Source organism: Urocampus carinirostris, chromosome 11 (genome assembly GCF_059441175.1).
Source record: "Urocampus carinirostris isolate Australia breed hairy pipefish chromosome 11, RoL_Ucar_1.0, whole genome shotgun sequence".
In the NCBI taxonomy this organism is placed as follows: domain Eukaryota; kingdom Metazoa; phylum Chordata; class Actinopteri; order Syngnathiformes; family Syngnathidae; genus Urocampus; species Urocampus carinirostris.
In genome coordinates, this window is record NC_142359.1 from 14195338 (window position 1) to 14219251 (window position 23914).

Sequence of the window (23914 nt, forward strand, 5' to 3'; positions counted from 1 at the left end):
GAGTGTTTAATAAATATTCATATATATTTCCAGGTTTGGGTAGGGTTACTTTAACTGGATTACGTTCAATTACTTTTGGATTACTCCAATACCAAATATGCAAATAAAAGACAAAAGAAACTAAATATAAATAAAATGACTAAATTTTGTGCAGGCTTGGGGAGTAACGGAATACATGGAACGGCAAAAAAAAGATGTTGGCAAGCTGTTTGGATTTATTTTCATTTTGTTTCTGTCGCATTTTATGTTAGTTTTGCCAGAGATCAAAGAGATCAAAGCCAGGAGAGAACGCTTAGCACGTGTTGTGTGTCATAATTGTATTCATATTTAGTTTATTTTGTCTTTTATTAGCATATTTGGTATTGGAGTAATCCAAAAGTAATTGAAAGTAATCCAGTTAAAGTAACCCTACCCAACTTTGTATATTTCTTATGATTTCAATCGTTTTCTGTCAAAAAAAATCGTGTTTTACCACGAGGAGGCGCTATATAATACAGACCCTTTTAAAAAAACACATTTTTACACACAGCCCCTTTTTAAAAAAAAAAAAAATTTTTAGCTCAAAACTTCCTCTTTGTAGTTCCAAATGTTGTTACGTGAATTCTTTTAAAAGGTTTCTCGTATTTTTGACGATAAATAACCCCATCAGTGATCAATACCATTTGAAACGAGAAGGGCATCGTGACGTCATACCGGAAGTCCTCGTACCGGAAAATGAGCTTGCCGCCTCCTCAACACGGCGGGGAATAACAGAGCATTCTTTGTTAGTCTGCTTTAATAAGCTTGTCCTAACTCAATTTTCGACCTAAAACACAACAACGCCTGCCACCTGCGACGCCAGGACGCGAGAAAGTAAATCATTCCGTGTTCACGTCAGCATTATCACCTAGAAGAGGACGCATGAGAAGTGACAGGCGCTTTGTTTTGTGGCCCGCAGGTAAGCACATTTTGATTCCTTCGTGTCGAAAACGTCAACCAAAAATGTCTTTCTTCTCGTGGTAAATTAATGCTTGAGGTTACCCAAGGTTCGACGGGTTTGACAATACCGTCGACAGTCTGTATTTTTTATATTTTAATTCCTGAAAACGCGTCTTGCCTTTAGAATAGAACGCAACAGGTAACAATTACTCTGCGTCATGTGGAGTGAAGCCCATTTGTGTAATGCGTTATAAATGTTTGGTATTTGTGTGGCTGATAAATATTAAATTTAGTGACACTTCACTGAGTTAAGTGTTTCCCATATCCAGGGTTGGGTAGGGTTACTTCAACTGGATTACTTTCAATTACTTTTGGATTACTCCAATACCGAATATGTTAATAAAAGACAAAGGAAACTAAATATGAATACAATTATGACTCACAACTCGTGGTAAGATTTCCCTCCTGGCTTTGATCTCTTTGATCTCTGGCAAGACTAACATAAAATGCGACAGAAACAAAATGAAAATAAATCCAAACAGCTTGCCAACATCTTTTTTGCCGTTCCATGTATTCCGTTACTCCCCAAGCCTGCACAAAATGTAGTAATTGTATTCATATTTAGTTTCTTTTGTCTTTTATTAGCATATTTGGTATTGGAGTAATCCAAAAGTAATTGAAAGTAATCCAGTTAAAGTAACCCTACCCAACCCTGCCCACATCAATTTTGATTGGTATTTCTTGAAAACATGGCTGGACTGCTATTTGAATAAATGCACCTCGGTGTTTCCGATAGAATATCATTGGATTTTTGTGGGTGGAGCTTATAAGGGTCTTTGGTCGTGCTCTCCCAGAATGAATTATTGTACATTTTAAATGCAACTCAAGCCATGATTAGCGTAAATTCCGGACTACCTGTATATAAGCCGCACCCCCCACATTTCGGGAGGTAAACCGATTTGGTCCATACACAAGCCGCACTGGTATAATAGCCGCTTGCGCCCACATTATACAAATGGGTTCTTTTTGATTGAACAATTTTAATGGGGGGATTCTATGTAGATTCATAGTTCGTTTTTCTTTATCAATTATCCATTATCAGTTATACCATGAAACACTTCAAAGCCAATAGGCCGAGACACTTGCTTCCAGCAAAGAGACTGAGTCAAGGTCCTAGCCAAACTGACATTTTTTTTGGTTTGAACAAATTTATTGACACTAAAAAACAGAAAACAATCATGACAATCTCAACAGCAATTAAGCACATTCACAATATTATATTCCAATATGACGTTTTTAACCGCAAACACAAAGTGAGGTTTGAACAAACCTTCTCAAATCTTATTAGCAATCAAGCATATTCACAATTTCATTATATAACATCTTTGTTAGTGTCAATAGATCCGTCCAGGCCAAAGTCGATTGTCCTCGGTCTGAACAGATCCACCGACACCAACAGCAGCAAAACAAACACGACAATCTCAACAGCCATCATGCATATTCACAATTTTTTTATATCTGACAATATGACGTGACGATATGACGTTTTAACATTTTTTCCTGACATTTTCAACATCAATTAAACAATTTCAGAGTTATTTTCTTTTAACAGTAGTTAACCAGCGTGTAAAAGGCAATACTATTGTGCAAGGGCATAGCTCTGCCATCCCACCCTCCCAAGCAGCATTCTTCCAGTCCTCTGTGTGGGTCCTCTCCCTTCTGTGTGGGTCCTCTTCCTTCTGTGTGGGTCCTCTCCCTTCTGGGTTCCACAACCCAGGCCGTTGCTGCCGGGACTCCCACAGTGTAGCTCCGGCTCCCCCCTCCGGGTGGGTGCAGACGAGTCTTCTTTATGGCTGCGTCCTAGGCCCGCCGCTCGCAGATTGTATGGTATCTGCAGCCATTTGGAGCACAGCCACGGGGGGATCTGCCTGCACCTCCATACCAGCAGGTTTCTGGAGGTCCAGATGGCGTCCTTGATGGCGGCGAGAGTGAGCCAGTCCCTGGCAAAGTCTTTCCGAGACCTCGTCGACCGACTCACCCCGTAAAGCACGTACTGTGCATCAGGGACCTCCCCTGCTGGCAAGTCCGGGAACTTTCCTAGTTGGTCGGCCATTGTCCACAAGACCTGGGCAGCACTGCACTCACAAAAAAGGTGCCTCACCGACTCCTGGGCGCCACAGCCAGGTCGAGGGCACGTCGAAGTCGTTGACATTCCTCGGTGGTGCATTACGGCTCTGACTGGGAGAACTTCATGAGCCACCATCCATGACAAGTCTCGTAGTTTGTTTGGGAGGGCAGGATGATTCACGTTGCTCCAAACCGTTGTGGATTCGCCAAACGCAAGCCCTCGCACAGGGCTTACTGTTGCTCGCTCTTGCACAATAGCAATAAGGGCCCTGTGGTTTTGTAAAGTGTGACATTCTTGTGTTTCCAAATCAAACTTCTTCAAAAAATCCCGAATAAAGAGATGTATTGGTGGCAAGTTAAATGAAACTGGAATCAAACGATTGTTTGGTACAAGCTTTAGCTTCCGCAAATATGAGCCCATCCAAAACCGGGTCATTGCTTGACTTTTCGGGTTGTTGGGTGGGCCCACAGCGTTTTGGAAGTGGAGAGAGACATATTTGCTTCCCAGGAAAAGCTGGAGGTCAGGCACTCCTTTCCCCCTTTTTCCTTTTTCTTTTTCATTGTATCTCTTTTTATCCTTTCCCACTTTGAGCCCCAGACAAAGCGAAAGATGGCTCGGTCCATTTGTAACAGCACGTTTCTTTTAGGCATAAAAATTAAACTGATTGACAAAAGCATTGGGAGGATGATCGCTTTGATGATTAGGACCTTCCCCTCTATTGTCAGTTTTCTTAGTGACCAAAAAACAAGTTTTTGCTTAACTTTCCTTGTCACGTCATCCCAGTTGGTCTCGCCTCCTCCATCCGCATTAAATTTTATCCCTAGGATTTTCTGGTCTGTCTTTAACACCGTCAGCGGGAGTCCTGCCTTTTCTGTCTCTTTCCACATTCCATAAAACTTCACTTGTGATTTTTCTCTATTTAGCCTTGACCCAGACGCCCTCCCAAACAGGTCAGTCAAGTCAAGGGCTCTTTCAACAGATGCGCGGTCAGTACACAAAATGTTAAAATCATCCATGTACAAAACACACTTGGTAATTTGTCCCCCACTTCCTGGGATATTGATGCCTTCGACAAATCTATCTTTTCTTAACATTTGTGCCAAAGGTTCAATGCAAAGAACATAGAGAAGGGGAGACATAGGGCAACCTTGACGTACACCGCAGTTGATCTCGATTGCTTCCGATAAATTCCCGTTAATCATGAATTTGCTGTAGATGTCTCGGTATAGCAGTCCTACCCAATTGATGTATTTTTGGGGAAAACCACATTTTTGCAATACCCTGAAGAGGTATTGGTGCGAGACTCGATCAAAGGCTTTTTCAAAGTCTAGGTTTAGGACCGCTAGTCGCATGTTTCTGTCTCTTGCATAACAAATGGTGTCACGGATCAGCATGAGACTGTCGCTGATCTTCCTTCCCACAATGGCACAGGTTTGGTCTGGATCAACCAAGTCTCCCAAGACAACAGACATTCGTGTTGCTAGAAGCTTGCTGAAAATTTTACAGTCCACGTTTAAAAGCGTTATGGGTCGCCAGTTTTTTAAGTCAATTTTGTCTCCTTTTTTGTGCAATAGAGTAACTATCCCGATTCTGAAACTGTCTGGCATATGGTCTCGACTGGAAAATTCGTTAAAAACAGTTAACAGATCTGGTGCTAAAATATCCCAAAAAGTCCGGTAAAATTCGAGGTTGAGTCCGTCCTCCCCGGGTGATTTGCCTTTTTTCATAGTCTTTATGCAATCATTCAGTTGGTCTTGGGTAAAGTCCGATGTTAAAAAGGGGTCTTGACGCACTGATCTTGAAATATGATCTAATACATGCCCCATTTCATTCTCATATGTTTCTTTCTTTTCAAATAATTTTTTGTAGTAGTCTTCGACCAATCTGGTTATTTCACTACTTTCCTTTGTTATTTGCCCGTTTTCGTTTTGAAGTTTAAAAATCCCCTCATTTTTGCCCATAATTTTTTTAAAAAAGTAGCGTGTACATTTTTCCCCTTCTTCTATTTCTCTTTCTCTGCTTCTTATTATGATGCCTTTGCTCTTTATTTCCGCCAAAGCGTTTAGTTCTTGTTTGATATCTTTGATTTCATCATTAAAGTCCATCCCCTTTTCTGTTAGGATGAAATAGCGTTGGAGTCTTCTTTGTAGTCCCGACATGCGTTTCATCTCTTTGAGTTTCTTGTTTTTCCCTGCATTTTTAAAAAAGGTCTGTGTTCGTTTCTTTGTCATTTCCCACCATTGTGCTCGTGAATCATACGAGTCTTGAAGGGTCTGCCAGTCTTTGTACAGCTCCCTGTATTGTGCGGCTAGAGCCTCATCCTCCAGCAGGGAGCAGTTTAACTTCCACAAACCCTTCCCAACAGTCATACCTGAAGGAAATGAGAAAGAGCAGGACAGTAGCAAGTGATCCGAAAAAAAAACTGGAATTAATCTTGCATCACTCTGTGCTAAACCCCTCGTAAATATGTAGTCTATTCTAGAGGCTCTGGCATTGTCACTACTGAACCAGGTGAAGCCCTCCTCTCCTGGATGTATGGATTTGAAACAGTCCACCAGTTTAAATGTCCGGCACATGTCTTGTAATAAAGTTGATGTTTTATCTACTTTAAACTCCTCATCATTCCTCTTTCTATCCTTCCTACTTAGGATGCAATTAAAATCTCCTCCCACGATTAGTGGTTGATGGCCTAGCATATGCGACTGGATGTCCTCTAAAAGTTCGTACCTGAGTTGTCTGTCGGCATGGCCGTATATGTTAATGAGGTTAAAATCATTCCCTATATAAGAAAGTCTTGCTAAGATTGCGCGTCCGTCTCTCATCACGGTACTCCCCTTTATGATGAGTTGAGGGTTGTTTATTAAAATGGCTACCCCATCGTTACGGTTTTCATTCGAGCCACTCCATAATGACGGATATGGCCAAATCTCTTCCCACTGTTTATAATTTTTTAGAAAGAGGATGCAGCATTCCTGTAGTAAAAACACATCCGTTCTGATAGTTTTTAAGAACGATAAAACACTGTGAGCCTTAACCTTTGATCTCACACTTCTCACATTGATAGTAGAGAATGTAATGTTCATAATTGTTGTTAAAGTATTTAAACTAGTTAGACAAAACCGGGGGATCTGAGTCCATTCTTTGGTGATCATCGAGATCATCGAGAGTGTCACCTGTGTCAGACACATCACTTAAGAGTAGTACCTCATTTTGAGACTCACCGGGGAAAACTCTGGGACCCTCTGACTCTCTGTCTGTGGTTCCAGGTCTTCCCCTTTTTTCTGGGTTAGGGGGTGAGCCAGAGGACCTATCAAAGGGTCTCTTACTTCCTTGCCCACTAAGGGTCAGATTTTTTCCCTCCCCGACTTCCTCCGTCTCAACTTCATACAGTTCCCTTGTGGGCTTATTCACCGGCAATCGGCTTTCTTCTAAATCTCTTATCTTTGTTTCTGTTTTTTTCACCACTCCCAATTTTGTCTTACTTTTACTCCTCTTTCCAGTGCCCGTATGGGTTTTTGGAGAGTCATTCGCCTTTTCGATTTGTTTGACTTCTCCAAATCCCGGCAATGGCGTAGCAAACAAATTTGCTAATTTGAACTCTCTTCCAGGCCCTTCCTGATTAATATGTGTTTTCGGAGTGGCAGTTGCTTTTTCTATTCGTTTGTCATGTCCAAATTCAGGTATTTTATGAGAAATCGAATCAGAATTTCCAGGTTCTTCCTGTTTCAATTTTGATTCTCTGGTCTCTGCTCCAGGGGTTTTGGTAGGTACATCTGTTTTTTCAATTTGTTTGTCTTGTCCAATTTCTTTGTGCATTTCTTGATCAATTTCATTGGGTATTTCCATAACTTTATTCATTTCCTGTTCATCTTCATTGGGTATTTCTATAACTTCATTAATTTCTTGTTCATTTTCATTTTGTATTTCCATGACTTTATTAATTTCATTGTCTTTGTTATCTTTATTCACTTCATTGTCTTTGTGACATTTATTCATTTCATTATCTATGTTGTCTGACATCATTTCATTGTCTTTGTTGTCTTTGTTAACTGCCTTCCTAGCTTTCAATTTGTTAGCAAACGAATTCGGGCAGTTTCTAAAGAGGTGATTCGTTTCTCCACAGAGATTGCATTTTCTGCTATTGCTACATTCCTCAAAGGAATGTCCAATTGTTCTGCACTTTCCACAAAAAATTCGATCACATACCTCAGCCAGATGCCCATGCTCACCACATTTGCGACAGAGTTTCGGTTGCCCTTGATAGTGGATAAAGCCACGGTTTTCCCCCAGGAATATAGTCGACGGAATTTGTTTCATTCCCTGAAAGCCCTGAGGATCTTGCCGTAGTTGGACTGGTACCCTCCAGGCACCATTCCAATAGCCTTTCTCACACCTCACCTTCATAGCCTGGCCTTTTACTGAGCAGTATCTACTCAACCAATAACAGACGTCATCAGCACTGATCATTTCACTAAACATTCTAACAACGACAATCTTGTTAGTATTATCAGTCAGCTTCTCCACTGTAAATCCTGAAAACTGGGACCTCACTCCCTCAAAGCGATTCCAAAACTCTTGATAAAGAGCTGCCGTTTCAAAACTCACATCAAAGCCTTTGCCAGAAGTCATTTTTATGACAGCATGTACCTCCTCCTTTTTAAACTTCAGAATCTTTTCAACAAACTTGTTAATAAAATCCGTCCTTGACATTCCCTCCGAAATTGCCACAACATCTTTGAGCAAGAATCTCACGCAGTTACGTCTCCGCCCGCCGGTATAATGCCCGGCCATGGCAGGACTCGGCTGCTTTACTTCTAACTATGTTAAAATGGTTAGAATTGTAAAATTAATAATTAACAATACTCTTAAAACCGACGCCAATGACAGTATAAACGCATAGAACGAGCAGTGCTAACCTGATGCGTCCACCATCAACCAGTCAAATGTTCGAATCATGCTATACCGTCACAGTTTGAAACCCACAGCCGGCAAATTGATAGGAAAATGATACCGGTAGTTATCATTTGATGCAGACCTGCAAAGTCCGGGTACCCGTTGAAAGTAATCCAAGGGAAAAAATGTGTATATTTCCAAAGGTAAGGGTGGTAAAAATATCTACTATTGTCTCCGGCCTCCACAATCACTCACCTTTACCCGTCCCCACTTCCCAACAGCCCGTGTTTGCTCCGCCCCTTCTTTCTTATTTGCTCGTGAAAAACATCAGTATAAGTGTCTCAAATAAATACAAATAAATACATTACAAAAATATACAGTTGCAAATACATATAATACATGGTTACACATATTTACAAAGGAAGACGGTAGACCCAGAGTTTTCAAAGCTTTAATAATAATAATATAATTTCCATCCCAAACCGTGCCTGTGAAAGGTACCAACGCGCTACTAATAACACGCTCGCAACACATCATGTGTATCTGTCCAAAAAAGCCATACCGCCAATGCAAGGAAAAAATGTTAAAACGTCATATCGTCACGTCATATTGTCAGATATAACAAAATTGTGAATAAGCTTGATGGCTGTTGAGATTGTCGTGTTTGTTTTGCTGCTGTTTGTGTTGGTGGATTTGTTCAGACCGAGGACAATCGACTTTGGCCTGGACGGATCTATTGACACTAACAAAGATGTTATATAACGAAATTGTGAATGTGCTTTTGCGCAGTGGCAGTATCGTAGCCTATGGTCCTTGTGTACTTAAAGTGACTGTATGATTTGATTTTTGCAATCCGGAGATGGAATAAGAGCTTGCTCTGTCCACTCCACGCATCTGCCCGGTATTGCAGTACTTCCGGGAGCGGTGCATTCGCAATGATCGCAGCAAGGCTTTAAGGTTAGGACCTTAGCTTGGCCTTTTGGCTGAGTGTAAGGGTCCCGTCTCCTAGGCTTTGTAGCGTATTATGAACTGACCGACAACGGATAATGAATAAAGAAGATAGAAAAATAACCCTTAAAAATCCCTCCCCCCCTGTTAACCGACCTCATCTTTCTCTTCATAACTGCCGCCATCAAGGGCGACTTCCTCATTAACGGAAAGAACTTTTGTCAGACTGACAATTCGTACGCAAACTAAGAGAATGCCGTCTACCTCGGCGCACTTATTCCACCGGTCTAAATCTCACCTTTAGTACTTGAGTGCCGCTGGTGGCAGTTAGAAAAATTACATAAATTGGCCGCTTCACTGAATAAGCCGCAGGGCTGAACATTTGGGAAAAAAGTAGCGGCTTATAGTCCGGAATTTACGGTATTTGTAAGGACGCTGCCCTACTTACGAACTGCAAAGTGTCTGCATTTCTATAGCGCTTTTCAAGTCAATGAAGACCTCCCAAAGCGCTTTACAATGTGCTTCACCCTTACCCATTCACTCACACACCAATAGCGGCCATGCAGCCATGCAAGCCGCCGACCTGCTTAATGGGGGCATTAGGGATTCAGTGTCTTGCCCAAGGAAACTTCGACATATAACACGAATCGAACCTGCCATCTCTTAAACCCAAGACGAGCGCTCTACCTCCTGAGCTAATGCCGCCCCAAACAAACCAGGTGGGTTCCGGGCGATCGTTCGTAAATTGAGTTTGTTCGTAAGTTGCTTCAGTGCTATATTTTGTATGTTTTAGGTTTGTATAAGTCACCTGTACTGTACTAAAAAAATAAACATTTCATAAAATAATATGCTCTATAAAGATAAATAAAGTTGAGTTTAACGTATTTTTGGAAGATGAGCTTCAACAGTTAGGCATATTCCTCCTCTATAGTAAAAAGTGGCCAAACAAAAGCGATCCAACGATTTTTTCAACCGCATCAAGCTTTCTTATTCAACTCTTATTTCAAAGGAAACGGCTCGCCTTTTCTTTACACTTTACACCAACCATATCTAATGGATGCATGAAATATTAAACAATAAAATGTCAAAGTTCTTAGCGCGCAAGAGATACAGTACGGTATGTCTAGAAAGTCGAAGCCTGAATTCTTCTTCGGGGTGGATGCTGGGTGAGCCCTCACAGCGCCACATGCCGGTAGCTGCGGAAAGAAGCACTACAGTAATGTCCTGTACTCGGAAAAAGGTGCACACAATACAAAATCAAACTTACAGCAATGCCCAGATATTTTTGGACATCCTGGAAAAAAAAGGTTAGTATGTACCGTTATTCATAATTAAAATGATCGTGAGTAGGGGAGCATCTGTATAGATCTAGATGTGTGAAAGCACTTGACACATTAAAATAAAGTAAATTCAACACTTGCAATTTTTTTTAGTGTATGTGTAAAGTTAAGTAATTGGAGACATTTGAATACACCTTTGGAGGGTCTGATTAGAAAATAATGAGACAATGAGAACATAACATGTACACTGTGCAACAGGTTTACAGCCACAAAATGTCATAAACTGAAATGTCAACGTCACACAAAAGTGGTCCTTTAATGTTCCTATTTATAATTGACACTGTAAGATGATAAAATAAAATAGATCATCTAAAAGAAAAAACAGCACAACTATAAGCTATTCAATTCAAATGAAGATGCTTCAAGTTCAACTTATTTTTTTTAAAACCATATGCAGGAGGTAAATAAAATATTGCTGATGCTTTACGGTAAAAAATACAACATTTGTGCCAAAACTGCTTCTAAATGAAAGCAGCTGAAATGTGACCTTTTGAAATTAAAGTGCTTGAAATTTTAGTTTTACGGAACCTTGGATTGCAGATATTTATTTAAAATTCATGGTCGCTGGCCTTAGTTCTGACTGCTCGCTTTCTGACTGCTTTTTGCATACAATGTTTTGCAATTTTTTTATTTTATTTTTTGGGGGACTGCTCAATCAATCGTGTCTAAAACGTGCAATGGTTATACCGTATTTTAAATGCGGCAGCTCTTACTGTCGATTTAATTCCTTGCACCTTTTAGTCCAGTGCGCCTAATATATGAAAAATATGTAACAAAAGACAATTTTGGGGGGCACACCTTCTAATCCAGTATGCGATTTTATTTGTCTGTATCTAATACTTTGTTTATTTTCTTTATTTTTTATTCTTCTTCCCTGTAATCCTTATTTTAATAATGCATTCCTTTTTCTAAAGCTGTCTAATTTATTTAGGTGAAATAAATGCTAACAAAGTTTTTTACGATGTAATGAAGTGAGACTCATTGTGTTCTCATTTCATAAGCCTTATCATGTTTTTCCTTCACAATCCTAGTGTGTTTGTGTATATGACTGTCAAAAGAAAGATGCGTGTCTTGTATTTTCTGAATCTTTTTAACAGCACTTTTGATATGCATTTCATTTTGTGAAAAGTGTTTCACAAGTAAGGTTGGCTTTTATTTATCGCGATCGCTGAACAGAAGAATTGTAAATAAAGTAGCTTACCAGCGTGCTGGCAGCATGACGCTTCACCTTTCGTGACCTCTGTCTGTGTACTTTTGCACGCCTTTCATTATCCGCCACACATACATTCCAAGCTTCCTTCTTCCTTCTTTCAGTGCAACGTGAAAAGTGAGAACGCAATGAAAAGGTTGTTCTGAGAAGTCATCTCCTTGTCATTTTAAGCATAGCAAGAACAACACCGCGTGAGAATGAAGGAAAGGAAAGATGCTCCATCAGACTGGTAGGAAGGAATTCTGTCAACTCCATTGAATGGTTTGTTATTCAAATGGGTAATTTATTTTTCTATGTTACAGGGCCTGCTTGGTAGGGATATGTTTTTTCATCCTGGGCTTGGGAACGCTCCTACCATGGAACTTCTTCATGACTGCCTCACTGGTAAATAAAAATGAAAAATTCCTTTGCAATTCTGACCAACGGGTCATTCTGTAAATTTTACAAATTGGAAATCAATTTGTAGATGAATACGTTTAACATTGTCACGATTTGTCTGTTTTCCCACATTCTTGCTTGGTGAGTGATAAAATATGTGAGTTGCCATGGTAACATGTGGGAAACCTAACATGTGGGCCCCTACAAGACATGCCACATGAAAGTAATTTAGGTTTGCAAGTGCTTTTCCTCTTTACAACACACAGGGAGCCCCTAAATCTGCAGCATATGACTAATAAAGGGGACTCATGCGGATACTCGTGATCGTACGGATAGGTTTAAGAGCCTACCTGCTTTTCCTTATTTTTTTGTAGTCCAGAGCTGGGTTTTCCCATCAGGGCTTCAATGTTGGTAGTCCGCCCCATAGTTCGGAGGTCCTGGGTTCAAGCCCAGCTACCGTCTCAACTTTTGCAGTTTTCATGTTTTCCCTGTGGCTGTAAGGGTTTCTTCCGGGCAATCCAGTTTCTGCCCACATTCCAAAGAATGTTTATTGGCGACCCCAAATCATCCTTAGGTATCAATGTCCTTGTGTCCTGCGACTGGCTAGCAACCAGCTCAGGGGGTGTCCACCTATCCAATAATAGCCAAAGATAGCCGGGATGGGCTCCATCACCCTTGGGACCTCAATAATTATGAGCAGTGCAGAAAATGGATGGGTGGATGTTGTAGTCTCTTCCGGTTCTTAAAACTATTCTAAAACAGCATATGTCTTTCATTTGCAGTATTTCCAAGATCGCCTAAACTCATCCAACATTACTGACGGCAGCGAAAACAATAATGTCAAGTACTTCAACAGCTGCATGACGTTGCTGTCCCAGCTGCCCTTGCTGCTCTTCACCTTGCTCAATTCCATCCTTTACCAAAGGTGGGTCATCCACCTTTGATGCTTGTCACAAAAAGTGGCAACGTATTGTATAGAAAATCATAAAAGCTTTTGTTCCAGAACAGCAATCCTGAAAGCATTAATTCAGAAGTTCCAAAAAGCTTCCGTAGGGTCCAAAAAACTGACTCGAATGGTCAATGTTTATTATTAAGGGGTTTCCTTTGGGTATTAGCATTATTTTTCCTTTTTTCTTCCTTTTGAATTTACTGTTATTTACATTTATATAATTTAATGAGATGACTTCACTCATTTAACTTATTTTTAACACTACTTTTTTCATGGTCAATTTAGGCCGTACAATTGCAAAAGTACAGGAGTATGGATTGGTAAGTACTAATGTTCGGCATCAATTCAAGGTATCAGTCAGGATTTGCGATGGCAGATTTACCCCAATCAGCTCCAAAAGAAATTTGCTTCTATGTAAAAAAAAAATCTTAGAAAACGAAACAACTGCTATTACTTCTAAAAAAAAATATAAGATGGTCTGCAAATGATTACTAATAACAAAATACAGGGTGTTTCAAAAAATGTGATATCCTTTGAATATGAACTCATTTAGTGCCTTAGCGCAAAAATGCATTTTAAGAAGCATTGTCCCTGAGTGCCAAAATGTAAAAATATTTTTTTCTTGTTTTATTTTTAAAACTATATACTTTTTTTGAAGCTTCTCATTCGAAATGAATTCAGTATGATAAATAGCCCTTCGATGGCAGGGGTACCTTTAATCAGATCGTTGTCCACACATCGAGGAAACCCCTCTTCCGAGTGTCTCTTCCTTTTTCTGGTGAATGAATGTGCGTAGGCAGCCACGTATAGCGAGTAGGCTTGGCAAATTAGTGTGGTTATATTTGCGAGGCATGGACAAATGGGCATTAGAGCTTTTTCCTTTCAAAATTGATGACAAAGTCCCTTCGGTTGGTCACAGAGGGAAGACGTTTTGTGAACGACTAAGGGACTGTGAACGCCACAGTGACCAAAACTGTGTGATCACTAGACCGTAAAATTTGGGTGCTGAAAGGTTTTTGCATTAAGAATGGTATTTTGCAAGCTGAGTGCCCTTGTGTTTATGGAAAGCATTGTTTAGAAATTGAGCAATCAGAAATGCTAAAAAGCACTGAGTTGACAGTTCTTCCGGAAAGGCATTCTTTCACAAGAAGTCTTTTCCTCAGAATTTTTCTACTCATACTGTTTTCCAATGAAAATTAGGGTTGAAGCCTTCTTTTATGTCCTATGCCTGTATAGCTGCAGAACTAAATTTTCTGTGGGCTCGCAAAAGTAAGTCAAACTGGCAAAATTTTACTGGCATTGGCTCTTCCCATTTGAGAAAAACTGCTGGCATGCAATGAGTTAACAATCGTTATTTTTATACCGTAAAATTCAAACTATAAGCTGCACCTTTTTCCCAAGCTTTCAACCCTGAGCAGTAAATATAGGAGTAAGACATGAGGAATATAGGTGTCGAGTAAGACGCAAGTAACTAGAAACTAAGGTTTAGGGTCCTTTTCAGTGTATTGAAATAAATTTAGGGTTTTGAAACTGAGTTATGGCTAAGGTTACAGCTAGGGTTAGGTGTAGGTTAGGAACTAGGGTTTGAGCTTCATATTAGGGTTCTAAACTCAATCTAGGGTTCCTCAAAACAGGTTAAAAACTCTAATTATAGTTTGAAACAGGGTATGGCTAGAGTTGCAGCTAGGATTAGGAGCCAGGGTTTAGGCTGTAAGTTAGGGTTTTCAACCGACAGGGTCCCCGAAATAAGTTTGGGCTAAAGTTGGGTTTTGAAACTAAAGTTTTAGCTTTGATTCGTACTGGGGAAATTTGTATTGAAAGTCCTTAAAAAGTGCCTGAATTAGGCCATTAAAAGGGTGTACGAAACCTGTTTATTTCATTTGCCTTAATCTTGTACTTTCTGCGATATTTACATATCAAAGGATATCATTTTTTTGTATAACAACCCATATTGTGTGATTTTTACAAATGCAATCATTTGATATTTATATTATGCTTTACGAATTCTCATACTAGAATTTCTGATCGTGCTTGTGCTTTCCAGGATATCAGAGGCCATGCGCATTGCTGGCAGCCTGGTTTTCATCTTCTTGCTCTTTGTCTTCACTGCTGTGCTGGTGAAGGTGGATATGGACACCGACAGCTTCTTTTCCGTGACGATGGCGACGATCTGGTTCATTAACTGTGAGTAACTTGTAAGTAACGAGCATGTAGCGCTACCCTCAAAACGTTTCCGTCTTCCTGCAGCATTCGGCGCCGTGGTGCAGGGAAGTCTGTTCGGCTTGGTAGGCATGCTACCGCAGAAGTACAGCGCCATCTTCATGAGCGGGCAAGGCCTCGCCGGCACCTTTGCTGCTATTGCTATGCTGTTGGCAAATGCCAGTAAGCACACACAAATGATTCTGCTTGCCTGTTAACGGAAACCACATGCGAATCACATGGTGTGCTCAAGATGTCCGTTCGTCCCTCAGGTGATGCGGATTCTGAGTCGGCAGCATTAGGATACTTCATCACGCCGTGCGTGGGCACACTGGTGACACTCTGCTGCTACCTCCTCCTGCCGCACTTGGTTCGTATCTGTTGTAAACGTGGCTGTACCGCTAATCTGATGAATGAACTTCAGTGTTTCCCATAGAATTTTGTGAGACTCTGGTGGGTGGACTGTCTGGGGGATTTCTGGGGGCATGCTCCCCCAAAAGAAAGTTTTGTACATTTTAAATTCGAATGCATTAATCTGGTGCATTTTTAGATCAAAATCATCCATGACGAATATGTGCCTATGTAAATTATTGAATCATAAATATACATTTGTTATGAAAGGCAATGACACTGCTAACAAGTTACACCCACGAAGCATGGTCAATGAGATGGGAGTTTAATGCAAAAAATATCTGCTCGTCATTTAGACTAAAAGTAATTGGGCTTTTTCCAATGCTCTACTATTTTAATGTGCTGTGCAGACCAAATCACCAATATGAGTTTTAAGTTTAACTATATGTAATACTCAAATCAGTGATCTGGTAAACACAATATTAATCAATGGAGTCTTTCTGAGTGACACTCCATGGTGTTCGAAATAATTTATGTAAATGAAATGAAATGATCTGCATTTATGTAGCGCTTTTCAAGTCAAGACTTCCCAAAGCGCTTTACAGTGTGCTTCACATTTCCCAATAGCGGCCGTGCAGCCATGTAAGGCGCTAACCTGCTTATTGGGGGTATTAGGGGTTCAGTGTCTTACTCAAGGACACTTCGACATGTAACACCGAGGAGCCGGGATTCGAACTGCGGTCTCTTGATCCCAAGACGAGCGCTCTACCTCCTGAGCCACTGCCGCCCACGAGTAGTGAAACATATTTTTTTTTGTTTAACTCCCCATTTATATAGGTATTTAAAAATATATTTTGTTTTTTTAATAATAGAAGTTTGGGACTCTGGTGGGAACAATTAAACCCTGGTGGCCTGCCAGAATATTCCTATGTTCAACAGGGTTCCCACGGATCCTTAAAGTCTTCAACGGCATTCATTTTGTTATTCTAAAAATAAGGCCTCGATTGGCATTACAATGTCTTGAGACCAATTTTTGAAAGTCTTAAAAATGTGAAAATATGAATGTGATTGATATTGGTTTTAACTGAAAAGATTTAGTAAAAAAGACATTTTTCATGCATCATGTATGCTCCATGGATGTAGCAGAAGAGTTCTATGGAACTAGTAGTTATCTCACAGTTTTTACTGACTCCATGATGTACTGTAAACATTCTTTTTTTTTTTTATCATTTTCCATGTCGAAAACTTTGGAAAGTGCTTTTAAGATGAACGGTTTTTAAACCAGACCAACATGTGATTTAAAATAAATAAATAAACATTTGTTTAAAATTACCTCTAATTCAAGTTTTTTTTTTCTGTCGACTTGGTCTTAAATTTGATTTCAGAAGGCATTAAAAATTCCTAAAATTAACTTTAAATAAGATGTATGAACCCTGCATAAGAAACACCAAACCTTCTTTTCGCAGGAGTTTGCCCGGTATTATCTGAAAGGGAGTGCTAAATATGAGCCTGGCGCCTCAGATGATCTGCTTACAGGTGAGTGATTGCATGTACACCTTTGACTTATTTCCAACGTACTTGCGATTTCACTGATAACTTATTTATATTTATATATATTTCCCTTCTTGCCGTCACCACAAAGAATTGTCTTTATCATGTAACATCCATTTTCTTTTGGAGATTTGTCATCAAGCGGGCTGCAATCCGCATTCTGCTTGTGTTGACTTAACCACTTAAGCTTGATGGGGTTCCTAAGTTATTGTGTAATTTAATCAATTTGTGAGCCATTATCTAATTAGGCTTCCATTCATCCGTGTGGAGTTGCGGCGGTTTTTACTGAAAGGCCTGGTTTGTTCGCCTCTCAAGTCTCGCTCTCAACCGCCCGCGTATGTGTGTGTGTGTCGTCAAGCGGAGAGTACAACAGTGGACAATGGCAAACTCAACGGCCACGCCAACGGCTCGGTGGCCGGAGGCCCAAACAAAGAAGTCGGCCCAGAAGAGAACGAGAGCGAGGCCCTGCAGGACGCTACCAAAGAAACGTTCCTCTCCGCGGAGCAGGTGGAAAAGAAGGAAGCCAAAGCCTCCGTCATCCAGGTCTTCAAAAAGGTGAGCACACTTGTTGTGCAGGCCCACTAAACTTAACGGAGAGGAGTCAGTCTTCCATCGAGCACAGTTTCTCAACCAGGGTGCTGCAGGCAAAAAGAAAATTGGTATTTTTTATTTTTTATTATTGTGAAAAAGACCAAGTTATCTTCTTTTGGAGCGTCTGTTAATTCAATAATTAAAAGAAAATACAAAATTCACAGAAGAAATAATTCAAAATAGATATCAATAAAACCTGTGAATTATCCAATTCAGACATTAAAAGTGTGGACATTAAGAGTTTTTCCTTGCCCTCATGTAGGTTTAAGATCAGGGGATGGTTTCATAATAGTCTGTAGGTTGCAATAATCTGTGGTCTGTGCAGCCCTTTGAGACTCTTTGTGATTAAGGGTGTCACAAATAAACATGATTTGACTTGACTAATCCTGAGGTTTTTGAGTTTTTCCTTGCCCTATGTAGGTTTTAGATCAGGGAATGGTGTCATAATAGTCTGTGGTTTGCAATAACCTGTGGTCTGTGTAGCCCTTTGAGACTCCTTGTGATTAAGGGCGTCACAAATAAACATGACTTGACACTTGACATCGTACGATGAAAAACTTAACGGCAGCGTAAGTCCATGTCAAAGTACAATCGTGTCAGATGGTAACTGCCACAATGCAAAGCAGTTTAGTTATTCAGTATCAGTTATGTATCCATTATTTTACTAGAAAAGTACAGGTTAAGATTTGTCACGCATGAAAATCTCACTTAGGAAAAATTCACCCTTTTTTAGTTAAAAAAAAAGTGCTGCGATCCAAGAAGACAATGTTTTGAGGTGAGTATTGTGAGATTTCCCAAAGTGAATTTGGCGTTTGAGGTGGTGTGAATAAAAATGAGTGTAGTTTCTGCGGACAGGAATACTGTATTTATTAGTGTGCAGATTAGATTATTACACTACAGACGCTGCCCTACTTACGAACGAGATAGGCTCCGGACGATCGTAAGTTTGATTTGTTTGTAAGTTGTAGTTAAGACGCTTTGAAGAAAACATAATTGTTTTTACTCTTGGTTACATTAACTAGTCTTCATTGATATTATTAACATTAAAAGATAAACTAGAAATGTGTAGCTTGGGTTTAAAAAAAAGTTAGGAAACCATGTCTGAGAGCAGGGGTTTTCAACATGATGCCCCCTTAAACGGCCTAAGTAGCCGGCAAACTGGTTCTGAATAAATCGTGGGTCATTGTGATTTTGGGGGGAATTTTTTATTTCTAACTGGCATGATGTGTAGTGATTTGCCTAAGCCTGTTTTAACCTCTTGTAATACAGTAACAAAGTGCAAACATGTTATTTTAGTGATGCATGTCAAACAGGTAGTTCTTTGGGCTCTCCAGTAACAATAAGTAGCTCTCTGCTTCAAAAAGGTTGGTAATCACCGCTTTAGTGCCTCCCTTATTGCACTGTTTTCTTAGACCTGTTCGTTTTAATCAGATTTTTAACCCATGTTAAAATTGACTGTGAAACAAATTGTAAGTGGACATCATCGTGTTCTTTAAGTGTTTACTTTACAACACCATGTACTGGTTGCTTTGACCTGAGCCTGTTTGCTTAATGATAGCATCCAATTGAAAACACTGAAGTTGGCATAGACGTTTGCGTAATTCATGATTTCTCTGTAACATTTAAACAGCAGGGGTGTCCCAACTTTTTCCCCAGAGGGACAAATGCAGAATAATTGAAAGATGGAATTTATTTAGCTGTATTTTGCCACGCACAACAAAATCATTGTTTCATTCTGGTCACTTAAGTTTATATTGATTGTTTACCAATTCATTTTTTCTCTTCTCCAGATTTGGGTGATGGCTTTCTGTGTAACGTTTGTGTTCACAGTCACACTGTCTGTGTTTCCTGCCATTACCGTTGATGTCAAGACCTCCTCTCCTAATTTCAAGACGGCGTTGCCAGGGAATTGGGGTACGGATGGCTTTTTTTGTTTTTCTAATTTAAGGTTGTTGTTTGGAAACTGATTTGCGATTGTTTTTAATTTAGAGCGTTACTTCATCAACGTTTGCTGCTTCCTGACGTTTAACATCAATGACTGGCTCGGCCGAACAGTCACCACCCTCGTTCGCTGGGTGAGTCTGAGAATCAGGTCATCACAAAAGTAAAATAATCCATTTTATTCCTTCTATAAAAACCAAGCCAAGAATATTTTGTTCCTCAGCCCCGCAAGGAGTCGCGCCTCTTCCCGTTGCTGGTGGTTTCTCGCGTAGTCTTCATTCCCCTCCTGATGCTCTGCAACGTTCAAACTCGCTCCTTCCTCCCCGTTTTCTTCCCATCCGACGTGGCGTTCACCATCATCATGGCTCTCTTTTCCGTCTCGAGCGGATACTTTGTCTGTTTGTCCATGTCCTATGCACCTCAGTGAGTCCAAAAGCACAACAGTACTTAAATCTGCTTAACCCATTCAATGCCATAACATATAAATACATTTTTCAGAAGTACTTTCCCTAAGTGCCTGAATGTAAAGATACGCATTTCTTGTTTTATGTATTAAAAAAAAACAAAGGGTTAAGCAATGATTTCTCTATGCCATTTACATAGCAGAAGTGGCTGTGGTCAGATCTTTGTCCACACATGGAATAAGCCCCCACTTCCTTGTGTTGCTGCGTGTATCCAGCAAATGAGTCTGTAAGCGGCCTATATAGCGAGTAGGCACTGTGAAGCAGTGTGATGGGAAAAGCGAATATATAAGTACAGTTAACGCTTTGAAGTGGTTTTCTTATTAAAAAAAAAAAAGATGACTGAGTCCCTTTGCAATGTCAAGGCAGAGAGGGATGACGTTTCGTGCTCGTACGCTGTGGTCCCCGAAATCGTGATCACATCACCGTAAACATTGGGCGCTAAAATGTTCTTGCAAAGTTCGTGCATAGGTTCATTGTTCTTGCAGAAAAACGTTATTTTGCAAGTCAAAATGGCAAAACTTTGGTTGGCATTGAATGAGTTAAAAAAAAAAAAAAGCTGAAATGTTTGCTAACTTTAGCTTTTTGTACTCAGGTTGGTGGAACCCAAGGATGCAGAGACAGCCGGATCTCTGATGACATTTTTCTTGGCTCTGGGTCTGTCCATAGGAGCAGCGCTGTCTTTCCCGCTTCGGAAACTCGTGTAGTTTGTGGCATGCTCAACTGATGAATGTGGTGCCTTGACCAGAGCGGGCCAAATTTGGAATGTTTGCCAAAGTTCATGTCAGCTGTCTTTTAGATATTGAGCAGGACCGAGGAGCAAATACAAAATGAGAGCACTAATATCCATGCCCACAAAATGTGGCTGATCTTTTATCACATTTTAACCAATGATAAGCAATTTTGTTTTATTAAAGGTACGACTCAAATCAAGAAAAATAATTCCAATTCTCAAATGTATCCAATGAAAGGATTGTTCTGTTTAAAGTAGAGATGGTAGAATATTCATTTTTTTCCCAAAACAAAATCACCATTCGAACCATAACGTATACTCTCATATAAGCCTACATCGCATTTAAGCGACTCCCTATAACTGTTTTAAAATAGCCACATACTAAAAGAATTTCAAAATATGAATTAAGTGTGTCCCTAAACATCGATAACTATTTAATTATGTCGTTGATAAGGATTAATATATGGGTAAAAAATAAAATTATAACCTTTATAAACCATTTACTTTACCTTAACACTTCCTTCTTTGACTGGATTGTTCTTGTCACTGTTTCACACTGTGCCCATTATTATGGACAGAAGAAGCAGATAAAACCAACAGAATCTCGATAGAATGAGATGTGGTCCCTCTCAAACGCGCCTATTGACAGAACAGGTCAAACAGTTGAGATCAAATAGGGCATTATTGCCACTTACTTACAAGGAGCAGAATTGACCCTCTGTCTTTTCTTCTTAGCATTATTTTGCCAATTAGAAAGCCCGCGATCCACTTTGGGTCCTGACCCACCAGTTGAGAAGCATGTTTGTATGCAATACGCCTAAGAAACATGTACGTTGCTGTTAAGTCATATTTTGGTGGGAAATTTTTCATTTTTTTATTGTTATTTCTTTGCTTGATAGCTAAGGGAAAATATTGGTCAATACATAGAAGGGAAATCTGTTTAAAGCTTTTTTTGTGGTCACATTACGTTTTTAAACTGTATCTTAAAAGTTCTTTGTACTTATATGCATTTGCCAAACTCAATCGATCGTGGTATCCTCTTTAGAGACTAGTTCAGTTTTTGGGTCAGTATTTGTTTTAATACATGCAGACAAATCCATCCCGAAAGGTGAAAAGGCCTACAATCAAGCATTTATTTACATGTTACTATATGTTAATAGCAAAAATAGGGGAGCAAAGATGTATTCCTTGTAGTGAATATGTACCGGTAACTTATGCGGACTCCCATTTTTTGGGGGGGGCAGCTGACAAAATGTCCGCCGGTGTCCTTTTATTTCGAAGCACTGTGCCTCTTATACTTAGACTGATGTTTTACTTTGCTCAGATGCCTAAAAGCCTTCCGGGGAATGTTTTATTTCTGTTCCGTCTTTCAAAATTTGTGTCGTTAAAAGAAAATGTCCCATTTTGTGTGTCGCACTTGCCTAAAGAACGTGCAATGGAAACAACCTGCTTCAGCAAATCGCTTCAAGTACTTCACATTGTGAGCATAGGAAATATTATTTGTGTGTAAAGTTTTAAATATTTTTTTGGGCCGAAATCTTGTGAATTGCACACGCGAAGCAACAGTCTGACTCGTGACGCGTTTGACTCTAAATAAAAGGCATGAAGTGGTTCAAGATTGCGTATTTGCTGCGGTCTCATGGGACGCATTAGTAACGTTTAGTTTGCTTATAAGGTTATGAACTGAAACAACCCTAAAATGTTTTTATAATACTAGTTCTGTGTCCCTGGAAGTTAATGGCGATACAGTGTCCACTAGGTTGGGTTTTTTTGTGTGTGTAATGCATTGGATGGAAACTAACTGATCATTTAAGTCATGTTTATTTGTGTAGCCCTTAATCAGAAGTAACATTTTTCAGGCATGAAAATGGGTTTGGGGTTTGAAGGATTTTATACGATCGGATAAAAATTACATTAATGCAAAAGATATTCACCGGCTGGGCTGTGGTGCGATGTCAGGGCACCCTGGTGGAAAATGTTGTTTACAGGAACGGCGGGAACGGGGCGTAAGGCTAATAAGATAATCAGCAGGGTTGGGTAGGGTTACTTGAACTTGATTACTCCAATACCAAATATGCTAATAAAAGACAAAAGAAACTAAATATGAATAAAATTATGACTCAAAACACGTGGTAAGCTTTCTCTCCTGGCTTTGATCTCTTTGATCTCCGGCAAAACTAACATAAAATGCGACAGAAACAAAATGAAAATAAATCCAAACGGCTTGCCAACATTATTTTTGCCGTTCCATGTATTCCGTTACTCCCCAAGCCTGCACAAAATTTAGTAATTTTATTTATATTTAGTTTTTTTTTCTTTTATTAGCATATTTGGTATTGGAGTAATCCAAAAGTAATTGAAAGTAATCAAGTTAAAGTAACCCCACCCAACCCTGATAATCAGCACATCCAGATGCAGAAAGGCCCTGATGACGTAGAAAAGCTCGGTGTTGTTTTGAGCATTCCAGACATCGCGACGCTCTTCGGCGAGATGGTGAAGCCCAGGGGGGCCTCCTTGGCACACCCATGGGAGGAGTCGGCAGGCCATTATGCAGGGAGAAGATGGCCAATAGGAGAGAGCTAAAGGACTTGAGGAAAAGGCTTCCCTCAGACGCCGACACCACTTCGGCCGTTTTCGATGGAGTACCCTTAGTTAAATTGTTAATGAAAATAAATCTGCCCCAGTGTGAAAATGTCGGCTTTCTTCATCTTTTCCTTCAAGAAACGAGCGCGCATAAATTGTTTGGTGAATGTAGGTTGTGTTTGGTTAACGGAGTCGAATAACTAATTCGAACAATTTGGTAAATGGTACATTTTGATATTAATTCCCAACAGGTTCAAAGGTGTGGAAAAGGCTGCAGAGGATATTTGTTTGGGAACACCATACAACAAGCACCAAACCAAACTAAGTTTATTTCTCATTGCATGGATATTTTCTTTTCACTATGGATGATTAGCAATCTATTGATGCTTATATTCACCAGTAGCAGTGCATAGACTTCATTTATAAATTAAAGGGATTGCGTGTAATAAGTTATTGTGTAGTGTGACTGAAAAACGAGTGCTAGAAACGCAAGGAGCGCAAACTAGAGATTCAAAAATGACCAAAAAAAAGCACAATTGTATTATTATTTTTCCCTTGTAGTATTTTTGTTTTGCTTTCAGGTACCGTAGCAGCAAGAAAGAGACAATGTCAGCTTCCTCTAGGTGGGGCTCGATATGGTATGTTCCCATTTGTTGATTAGTGGCTGATGATGTTATTGTGCTGTTCCCAAATAAAATTCATTCGTTCATTCATTCACCAAATCTGTGCCCCATGGGCGT

The 23914-nt window shown here is 39.9% G+C and overlaps 1 protein-coding gene and 1 pseudogene across 3 annotated transcripts; both read left to right on the forward strand.

Annotated features, from left to right (window-relative positions):
- Positions 1–679: 679 nt before the first annotated feature.
- Positions 680–20773, forward strand: LOC148356481 (equilibrative nucleoside transporter 2-like). Of its 3 annotated transcripts, none has more exons than XM_088346977.1 (13): positions 680–937; positions 11609–11666; positions 11740–11821; positions 12598–12740; positions 14809–14948; positions 15012–15146; positions 15236–15333; positions 16781–16850; positions 17224–17420; positions 19247–19370; positions 19446–19531; positions 19621–19820; positions 20454–20773. In XM_088346977.1, exons 2-13 carry the CDS (start codon positions 11635–11637, stop codon positions 20563–20565), a joined length of 1419 nt encoding a protein of 472 aa, XP_088203103.1. In that variant the 5' UTR covers positions 680–937; positions 11609–11634; the 3' UTR covers positions 20566–20773. The 3 variants fall into 3 exon arrangements, with proteins under 3 accessions (XP_088203103.1, XP_088203104.1, XP_088203102.1); XM_088346978.1 differs by having other exon boundaries at positions 11614–11666; XM_088346976.1 differs by having other exon boundaries at positions 681–937; positions 11542–11666.
- On the forward strand, positions 8777–8867 carry LOC148356482 (U2 spliceosomal RNA; annotated as a pseudogene).
- Positions 20774–23914: the final 3141 nt, after the last annotated feature.

What these genes read in the sequence shown, in the direction of transcription:
- LOC148356481 (XM_088346977.1), top strand. Translation starts at nt 11,635, where the DNA reads ATGAAGGAAAGGAAAGATGCTCCATCAGACTG. An exon ending in CTCAGATGATCTGCTTACAG is followed by an intron (nt 16,851 to 17,223) that starts GTGAGTGATTGC and finishes TGTGTCGTCAAG; the next exon opens with CGGAGAGTACAACAGTGGAC. An exon ending in GGCGTTGCCAGGGAATTGGG is followed by an intron (nt 19,371 to 19,445) that starts GTACGGATGGCT and finishes TTTTTAATTTAG; the next exon opens with AGCGTTACTTCATCAACGTT.